At 41.0% G+C, this 10,410-nt stretch overlaps 2 protein-coding genes across 2 annotated transcripts; both read right to left on the reverse strand.

The window, feature by feature from the left end:
• Nucleotides 1-536: 536 nt before the first annotated feature.
• LOC128570491 (keratin-associated protein 1-1-like) lies at nucleotides 537-1,016 on the reverse strand. Its single transcript, XM_053569691.1, has one exon. The coding sequence runs from the start codon at nucleotides 1,014-1,016 to the stop codon at nucleotides 537-539; it is 480 nt and encodes a 159-aa protein (XP_053425666.1).
• Nucleotides 1,017-9,685: 8,669 nt separating this feature from the next.
• On the reverse strand, nucleotides 9,686-10,072 carry LOC128570494 (keratin-associated protein 2-1). The gene has a single exon (XM_053569694.1). The coding sequence runs from the start codon at nucleotides 10,070-10,072 to the stop codon at nucleotides 9,686-9,688; it is 387 nt and encodes a 128-aa protein (XP_053425669.1).
• Between the last annotated feature and the right edge of the window lie 338 nt (nucleotides 10,073-10,410).

Consider the following 10,410-nt stretch of genomic DNA (forward strand, 5'->3'; position numbering starts at 1 on the left):
AAGATCATTATTAAAAGAACAAAAATAGGGCGGTATCTGTGGCTCAAAGGAGTAGGGCACCGGCCTCATATACGGGAGGTGGTGGGTTCAAACCTGGCCCTGGACAAAAACTGCAAAAAAAAAAAAAAAAAAATAAGGAAAAATCACGCCATATTGAATTGAGATTTTGAAAAATCTCAGTACCCCATTATCCTTAATAAATTCCAAGGAAAAGAGAGTTCCAATAACAACTTCATCATTGAAGAGATGAAAATATTTTATTAATATTTTATTAAATCTGAGTTCCAATAAACTTGAAATATTTCAAGTGATATTTATAATGAAATATAACACAATCCTTTCCACATCATAGGAATTTCACTGGTTATTTTTCATCTTCCGTTGTAAATGAATTTATGACCTAGGAAAATTATGTAGTTGTATGACAAGAGGTTGCAAGCTGGGCTATAGCTATCAAAATTCAGAAGTTTGTTGGGATTCTACATTGGTTAGTGGTGAGGGGCCATTTTCTCAGGATACTTATTAGAGGGAGGGTTTCAACAGGTAGGCTCACAGCAGGTGGGCTCACAGCAGCAGGCTGGGCGGCAGCAGGACTGTCCACAGTAGGACGGGCGGCAGCACGCGGCCTGGGCATGGTGCAGCTGGCAGCAGGTAGGGGGTGTGCAGCTCACCACGCAGCAGGGGGGCACGCAGGTGCCCTCCACGCGGCAGTCTGGGCGGCACCACCTGGTGCGGCTGCTCACAGCTCCACAGCCACCCTCCTGGCCACAGCCAAAGCCACAACTGGTTCCACAAGAGCTGGTCTGGCAGCAGGTTGGCTGGCAGCAGCTGGTCTGGCAGCAGGTTGGCTGGCAGCAGCTGGACTGGAGGCAGGTTGGCTGGCAGCAGCTGGTCTGGCAGCAGGTTGGCTGGCAGCAGCTGGTCTGGAGGCAGGTTGGCTGGCAGCAGCTGGAGCCACAGGTCCCACTGGTGGAGCAGCTGGGGAATCCGCAGAAGCTGGTGGAGCAGCAGGCCATGGTGTCAACAGTTGTGTCGGGTTGCTTGGAGGAGTTTCTGAGTTGTGGCTGCTTATTCTACTTCACTCAGGCCTTTTATAAGCCTTGGCCAGGTTCTCTGTGATGAACAACATTTTTATCTTATTACTCTTTAAACCACCTTTTCTAGGGCCCTCTGATTGTTCAAATGCCGAGTTATTTTAATATATCTTCAAATTGGTTTTTCCTTGTTGCTCAGCTAATCCTCACCAATGTTTATCCTTGGTAGAAATGTTAATGCTTTGTTTCCAAACAATGCTATAATTTTCATGAAAGCCCCAGCCTCACTTTTGTGCCTGTGGTTATATCACCTGACAAAGTGACTCTCATGCCTATGATGATGTCATTTTGGGGGTCATATCCACCAAACCCTAAGTTTCGAGAAAAGAATTATTGACCATGATTGTCTTTCACATTAGACTTTCTTTGTTTTTAGCAATAAGATTATAGTCTCTACAATCAGCCAGATATAACCTCCCATAAATTCTGTATTCATAGAAATTCATAGGTCTGTCCAGAAATCAAACATCTCCAGTTTCTATGATCTTTCCTGACCTTCAGACATTTATACTTGTGGAAATATTCATCACTCAGGAGGATATTTGAAACAAAACCAGTTCCATTCCAATTTAATTTAAAAGAGATACTAAAATTCGTATCTAGTAGTTCAAAAACATCAAACTATTTTAAGTGAAATTTACACTTCTCTATGAAAGATAAAAATCACTACTATATGAATTATCTAGACAGTATTTAATTTCTCAAAGGCAGGATTTACCTTTAAATTATGTCATTTTATGCACTGGACCACATGTTCCTTGAGATGATATCATACCAAAGAGCATGACAACTGAATTTAGGAAGAGGAACCAATAAAAGAAAAAGCAGGAGTTAGGAAATACATTTATCTGCTTTATAAGGCAGGTTAGGAAATAGATGGTTCAATCAGTATAGTAAATGCAAAGCGATTAGGATGAATTTCAGCAAAATCAAAGCTGAAACAGTTCCTGGTAGTTGCCAAAAGAAACAATGTGATGTTCTGGTGGGTGTTTGGGGTTACATGAGATGAAATAAAAAAGGTGGTGGTCCAAAACCATGTGACTGCTACTTTTGGAAGGCTTATTCCTCCTTTCCAAACATGAGTACATGAGTACATGGCTAGTTTCTTACGCAGTGGTGATATTTGTTCATACAGCAATATAATTACACTGGAATGTGATTCGTGCTAATTTTAGTAAAGATATTTGTGTCATAACCATGTGTATAGATGTGAAATTGAAAAAGAGTTGGATATAGTCATTGGAATACTAGAGGTCAAAAACTTGGTAAATCATCTTGTTCAGCCACTTGATTTTATAGGTGTAGAAACTGACATTCTTATTATAAATAGCACATGTTTATCAAATCCTACTATGCACAGAGCACTAAAGGCTTATACAGAAAGCAAGATCCTGCCTGTCTGTCTCATATTTTACTCTAACGCACAAACCAGTGTAGGACCAATGGGAGAGATTAATCAAGGAAAGAGTTGAATGTAAACCTGTTCAGCCTAAAAGTTCTAAATCAAAACATTGCTATTGTAGTATGGACCACTTTTAATTTTCCCTCAACACTAACTGATAAGAAAGTGGGCTAAACCAGCTCCAACTGGTCCAAACTGGCTGAAACCAAACAAAACAGCTGAAACCAGATTAAACCTGCTAATACAAGGTCAAACCGGCTGATACAGGACCAAACCAGCTGAGACCAGTGTAAATAGGCTGGAACCAGCTGAAGTAGGATCTAATGGGTTGAACCCCATCTAGACCAACTGAAATAAGCTTGAACTTATTGTAGTCTAAAAAGTTGAAGTCTATTGTAATCAGCTGAAGTTGTCGTCTATTGTAATCAGCTGAAGTTGTTGAAATAAGCTTGAACTTATTGTAGTCTAAAAAGTTGAAGTCTATTGTAATCAGCTGAAACCAACTTTGGATAGCTGAAACTGGCTTAGCTCATTTGAAACCAGCTGAAACCAGTTGAAGTTGGAAAAGCCTGTTGATACCCATTCAATTCCATTTATAATAGCTACAAAAACAACAACAACAAAACAAAAAAAAACAAGGAAGACATAAACTTAACCAAAAAAGTGACAGATGTCTATAAGGAAACATCTCAAAGAAGAAGACTGTTGATACCCTTTCAATTCCATTTATAATAGCTACAAAAACCAAACCAAAACAAACGAACAAAAAAACAACAACCCAAGAAAGACATAAACTTAACCAAAACAGTGAAAGATGTTTATAAGGAAACATCTCAAACACTAACAAAAGAGGCCAAGTGCAGTGGTTCACACCAGTAATACCAGCACTTCAGGAGGCCAAGGTGGGAGAATGGCTCTAGGTTAGGAATTTAAGACCAGCCTGGACAATATAGTGAGTTCCCAAGTCTACAAAATATGTCTTTAAAAGTGCCTGTAGTTCCAGCTACTTGAGAGGCTGAAGCAGGAGGATTGCTTGAGCCCAGGAGCTCCAAGTTGCAGTGAGCTATGATTGCACCACTGCACTTCAGCCTGGGCGACAGAGCCAAAAACTATAGTGAAAGAAATTGAAGAGTGCACAAAAAAGTGGCCAGATATTCCATGCTTATGAATCAGAAGAATTAATATTGTTAAAGTGTCTATGCCACCCAGAGCAATCTATAGACACAATGAAATCCCTAACATAATTCTGTGAATGAAATTATTCACAGAAACACAATCCTAAAATTCACATGGAATCACAAAAGACCCTGAATAGTTAAAGCAATGCTGAACAAAAAGACCAAAATTGTAACCCAATACAAAGAAAGGATGATGTTTGAAGTGATAGGTGTCCTGATTACCCCGATTTGATCATTGTACAGTATATACATGTATCAAAATATCACATGTATTCCAAGAATATGTGCAATTATGATATATTAATGAAAAATATGGAAATTTTGAAGTAAATAAAAATAATAAGAATAATTGGCAAATTGGATTATAATAAAATTAAGGGCTTGGTGTCTGTAGCACAGTGGTTATGGTGCCAGCCACATACATGGAGGCTGGTGGGTTCAAACACAGCCCGTGCCTGCTAAAAACAACAATGACAAATGTAACAAAAAATAGATGGGTGTTGTGGCGGGCACCTGAGTCTCAGCTACTTGGGAGGCTGAGGCAAGAGAATCACTTAAGCCCAAGAGTTTGAGGTTGCTGTGAGCTGTGATGTTACAGCACTCTACTGAGGGGGACATAGTGAGACTCTGCCTCAAATAAATAAATAAAGTAATAAAAAATAAATAAAAATAAGTAATAAAAAATAAATAAAAATAAAATTAAGAACTTTTGTTCAGCAAGAAGACATGGTTAAGAGACAGGAAACAGCAGGGGCATGTGTTTTCAATATATATAATTGACAGACAGCAAATCAACATGAGAAAGACAATTCATAAGAAAAGTGGACAAGAGACTGGAATAGGCCCTTCCCAAGTGGCCAAACACGGAAGATGGCACCATTCATACCACATCAAGGCCATGAACGTGGGCTTCAGAGTTGGGCAGATCTGGGCTCTAGGCACACCTGTGTGGTCTGCACCTTGGGCAAGTTTCTTAATTTTCCTAAGCCTCAATTTTCTCATCTGTAATATGGGGATTGTTATAGACTGATGGCATCTTCCCCCAAATTCATGCATGGAAGCCCTAACCCCCAGTACCTTAGAATGCAACTGAATTTGGAGTTAAGACCTTTATGGAGGGAGCTAAGTTTATCTCTGGACAGACATTTAGGTTGTTTTCATTTTTCAGCTATTGCGAATCACGCTATCATGAGCATACCTGTGTAAGTTTTTCATAGACATGTTTTTTAATTCTTTTGTGAGTCATATAATAACTCTGGATGGCCTACCCATTCTAAAATGGGTATGGAAATTCCAGTATGCAAGAGAATTAAACCACAAAAAATCTTCCCTTGACCTTGCTGGCAGCTCACGTGAGCATTTTCACTTACTCCCTTTACTGCCAAATTTCTTAGGGTTTTTACCAACCATTCCTTCCTTAACTCTTGAATTTGGTTTCCAGAAATGAGTAGTTTTTTCTCAGTCTCCAGTCTCCTTGAATTCTCTGCCGGAAGTGACCATGTATGCAGCAAGTGCTTAGCACGTGCCAGATGCTTCTTAAAACCTTTTCCATGTGCTTCCACCACCTGGATGTCCTTCTTTACCAGCCTTCCTCTCTGACTTCTCTCCCGAAGGCCGGCTTTTCCTCCAGGTTCTGCTTTTATGCTTCCTGTCTTCCCTCCCTCTACTCTGTCCTTCCATACCCTCCCCCATTGCAGAATACAATATTTTTATATGCCTATGATGATGTCCACTGAAGACTGTATCTCTAACCTTATTTTCTCTCCGGGGCCAATTAGGCAATTCCAAACTCTACAAGGTAAATTTCCCCATGGTGCTTCTTCCTCCTGATTTCCTAAACTCCTGGAGTGGCAGTGCCTTCTCCAATGCCCTGAGCTTCACGAGCTCCACCTCCATGGACCTTGCCTCTCCTTTCCCTGGAGGTCACATCGTGGGTCCTCTTCATTCCCCTTCTGACTGTTCTTTCCTATCCCATCCCTGGACTGTCATGTCACCCCAACACATTCTGCTTGTCTCTTCTGTCCTACGGGATTTAAAAAAACTTATAATCACTTTGCTTCTCAGTTCATCCTGTACCTGCCCCCAGATTCATTTTTCTAGAGTACAGCCCTAATGAGGCTCTGTCAGGCTCACAAGCCTCCTGTGTCTCCCTATTGCCTATCAGATTAAGTCTAAACTCCTCCATTGTGCTATGAATCAACATATCTTGACAACATTATCTCCTGCTATCCTTTAAACTGGACTTCTGTGGTTCTCACAGGCCTCTCCCCACTCCCCACACTGTTGTTCTCACTGCATCTCCAGCTAGGAAGGAAAGAAATTTTCCTCTCCCTGTCATTTAAGGTTCAACCCTAACTCAACTATAACCCTCAGGAAAAGGCAAAGCAAAACCACAGTGCACTATCACCTTCTCCCAGTTAGGATGACCATTATCAAAAGACAAAAAAAAAAAAAATCATATCATCTGCAAAGAGTGACAGTTTGATCTCCTCTGATCCTATTTGGATCCCCTTGAGTGCCTTATCTTGCCTGATTGCAATGGCTAAGACTTCCATTACAATGTTAAAAAGCAGTGGAGACAATGGGCATTCTTGCTTGGTTCCTGATGTGAGTGGAAATGATTTCAATTTTACTCCATTCAGTACGATATTGGCTGTTGGTTTGCTGTAGATGGCCTCTATCAGTTCCTTTTATACCTATTTTCTTAAGTGTTCTGATCAAGAAAGGATGTTGGATATTATCAAAAGCCTTTTCTGCACCAATTGAGAGAATTATATGGTCTTTGTTTTTTAATTTGTTTATGTGATGTATTATATTTATGGATTTACGTATATGGAACCATCCTTGGGACTCTGAGATGAAACCCACCTGGTCATGATGTAGAATTTGTTTGACGTGTTGTTGGATTCTGTTTGCTAGGATCTTATTGAATATTGTTGCATCAATATTCATTAGAGATATTGATCTATAATTTTATTTTCTTGTTGGGTGTTTTCCTGGTTTGGGAATCAGGGTGATATTTGCTTCATAGAATGATTGGGAAGTATTCATTCTTTTTCTATGTTTTGGAAAAGGTTAAGTAATATAGGTACTAGTTCCTCTATAAAGGTTAGAATTCTGATGTGAGGCCATCTGGTCCCAGGCTTTTCTTTTTGGGGAGATTTCTTATAGTTGATGCTATTTCAGAACTTGTTATAGGCTTGTTGAACATTTCCACTTCTTTCTGGCTAAGTTTAGGAAGGTGGCATGTTTCCAAGTATTGATCTATTTCCTTCATATTTTCATACTTCTGAGAATAGAGTTTTATGTAATGTTCATTAAGGATTTGCTGAATTTCTGAGGAGTCTGTTGTCATTTGGCCTTTATCATTTCTGATTGATGAAACTGGGGATTTTACTCTTCTGCTTCTGGTTAGGTTAGCCAAACATTTATCTATTTTATTGACCTTTTCAAAAAACCAACTTTTTGATTGATTGATCTGTTGTATGATTCTTTTGTTTTCAATTTCGTTTAGTTCTGCTCTAATTTTAGTTATTTCTTTTCTTCTGCTGGGTTTAGGGTTGGAATGTTCTTCCTTTTCCAGTTGCTTGAGATGTCCCATTAAGTTGTTGACTTCCTCTCTCTCCATTCTTTTGAGGAAGGCTTGCAATGCTTTAAATGTAGACCTGTCCTTTGATCCTGCAATTCCTCTTCTAGGTGTATATCCAAAAGACCAAAAATCATTTGGCAACAAAGATATTTACACCAGATTGTTCATTGTAGCTCAATTCATAATTGCCAAGTCATGGAAGAAGCCCAAGTGCCCATTGACCCATGAATGGATTAATAAATTATGGTACATGTATACCATGGAATACTATGCAGCATTAAAAAATGGAGACTTAACCTCTTTTATGTTTACATGGATGGAACTGGAAAATATTCTTCTTAGTAAAGTATCTCAGGAATGGAAGAAAATATATCCAATGTACTCAGTACTACTATGAAACCAATTTATAATCACTCACACTTTCATATGAAAGATGAGTCACAACTATAGCCTAGGGTGAAGGAGGGAAGGGGAGGGGGAGGGGAAAGGAGGGGAGTGGGTCAATAGAGGGAGGGTTAGTAGGGGGACCACACCTATGGAGCATAATACAAGTACAAGTTGGATCTATCAGGTGTAGAACGCAAATGTCTTAACACTGTAATTGGGTAAATGAGGTGAAGGCTGTGTTAATTAGTAGGATATAAGCACTTCAATTTGTACAAATAATCAACACTTTGAATCCCATAATGGCATAAATGTCTTCATGATCTATGTACAAATGACTTAATAAAAAAAGAAGAAAAAAGGAAAATGGTATGGAGGTTCCTCAATATATTTAAAAAAGAACCTCCATATGATCTACCAATCTCACTCTTGGTTAGAAATCCAAAGAAAATGAGATCAATATATTGAAGAGATATCTGAATTCTCATGTTTATTGTAGCATTATTCACAAAAGTTGGAACATGAGACAACCGAAATGTCCATCAACAGTTGTAGGATAGAGCATAGCGTTAAAAGTGCTAGGCACTAGGGACAGAGTACTCTGGAAAAAGCCAAGAATCACGGCTGAAAACAATACTCACTAGACACAGCATACTGTCCCAGCCCTAAGTCATATATTAGCAGTAGCAAGATTAAAGGAAGACAGAAGTGCAGGAAACAGAATGTGTTAAGAATTCAATCATGCAGTTAAAGAAAAACTCCTTTTTTTCAACCTCGACTCTCTCTTTGAAGCTTTCTGCTGTGCCGTATTTTCTCGTGCCTGAGATTTCAATAAAAGCCAGTGAGGAACATTGGAGGGGGCTGCACCCTTGTCTCTCCATGCAGAGGGCTCGGTGGTGTTGGCTCAGTTCAATGCAAATGGACTGAGTAGGTGTTATTTATTTTGTGTTCAGTTGCACTGACAAACAGTGACTAGCTAAAGAAAATGTAGTATATATATCAGTGGAATATTATTGAAAAAATGAAATCCTGTCATTTGTGGGAACATAGATGAAACTGGAGGACATTATGTTAAGCAAAATAAACCAGACACAGAAAGACAAATGCATCCTGTATGAAATCTAAACAAGTTGATTTCCCATAGTGGTTACCAATGGCTGAGAAGAATGGGGCGGGGAGGGGTGGGAATAGGAAGAGATTGGTCTGTGAAACGAAGTTACAGTTGGGTACCTGTGATGTTGCACAGCAGGGCAACTATGGTTAACAATACTGTATATTTCAAAACAGCTACAAGAGAGGATTGTGTTAAATGCTCTTACCACAAAGAAATGGTGAACAAATGAGGTGATGGATATGGTAAATACTTGGATTTGATGATTACACAATGTATACACATATTGAAAGATCACACAGTACCCAATAAGTATGTGCATTTGTGTATCGATTTGTTTTAAAAAAATTATAGAATAAATAAATTTAAATAAAAAACATAGAACAAGTAAATAAAACCAAGACCATGTTTGCAAGGCTAAAGAAGAGAAGTTTATTAGAAAATAAGCATGTCACAAGACCTAAGCTCTAAGGTGGGAAGAAGGAGTTTCATTCTGCCACGAGGACTTGAGAACAGTCCAAGTCCTTTTTCTTTTTCTTTTTTTTTTTTTTTTGAGACAGAGTTTCACTATGTCGCCCAGGGTAGAGTGCCGTAGTGTCATAGCTCACAGCAACCTCAAACTCTTGAGCTTAAGCAATTCACTTGCCTCAGCCTCCCAAGTAGCTGGGACTACAGACACCCACCACAGCATCCCACTATTTTCTTGTTGCAGTTGTCATTGTTGTTTAGCAGGCCCTGGCTGGGCTTGAACCCACCAGCCTGTAGGTGCCTGTAGCTGGTGCCATAACCACTGTGCTACAAGTGCCCAGCCCGAGTCTTAATGGAAGAACCTATCCAGAGACTGGCTGATCAGAGTGTCCATGTCTCAAGGCAGGAGGTCTGTTATACGTAGAAATAGGAGTGTGACTTTCTCAGCAGGTGGGTTGCTCAGCAGCAGGTGGTCCTGCAGGTGGTGCGGCAGGGGGCCGGCTGGCAGCAGGGGGGCCGGCAGCAGGGGGACTGCACAGAGACAGGCTGGCAGCAGGTGGTGGCCCAGCAGCAGGGCCGGCAGACCACAGCCGTGCAGGACGTGGGGCAGCAGCTGATGGGCCTGCAGCAGCCCTCCTGCAGGCAGCAGGGGTCACAGCACACGGGGCGGCGGCAGGGCTCGCAGACGGGGCGCGTGCAGCGGGGCACGCAGGTCACGGGGCGGCACACGGTGGTCTGGCAGGACACTGGGCGGCAGCAGCAGGGGTCGCGCCAGCAGCAGGGCTGGCAGCAGCCTTCCTGGCAGCTCAGGGAGGAGAAGGCGGGGCCGCAGCAGGAGCTGGTCATGGTGGTGTCTGGGGCTGGGCTGGGCTGTTGAGAGGAGCTGGTGTTGTCAGGAGTGATGTCCTCCTCCTGCTCTGGCCCCTTTATATACCTGGCCAGGTGTGATGACCCCTCTTGTTTCTCTTTTGGCCAATTAGTGGAATTTTGTTTTGACGAGTGGTTGCTTGTGACATACCTCATTATCTCATTAGGGAACTCTCCTTGCATTTCCAAGTATGGATGTTTTTGCCCCATTTATCATGACAATCTGAAGACTCACAGTAATTTGAGGTGATTGATGTTTGTTGTGGCCCGGATTTAATCTGGGCCAAATGATCCAAAAAGAACTTCCATGTTTAAAG

Source organism: Nycticebus coucang, chromosome 18, assembly GCF_027406575.1.
Source record: "Nycticebus coucang isolate mNycCou1 chromosome 18, mNycCou1.pri, whole genome shotgun sequence".
NCBI classification, from domain to species: domain Eukaryota; kingdom Metazoa; phylum Chordata; class Mammalia; order Primates; family Lorisidae; genus Nycticebus; species Nycticebus coucang.

Bases quoted from the DNA above. Each gene is read 5' to 3' on its own strand.
- LOC128570491 (XM_053569691.1), bottom strand. From the start codon at position 1,016: ATGGCCTGCTGCTCCACCAGCTTCTGCGGATTCCCCAGCTGCTCCACC.
- LOC128570494 (XM_053569694.1), bottom strand. From the start codon at position 10,072: ATGACCAGCTCCTGCTGCGGCCCCGCCTTCTCCTCCCTGAGCTGCCAG.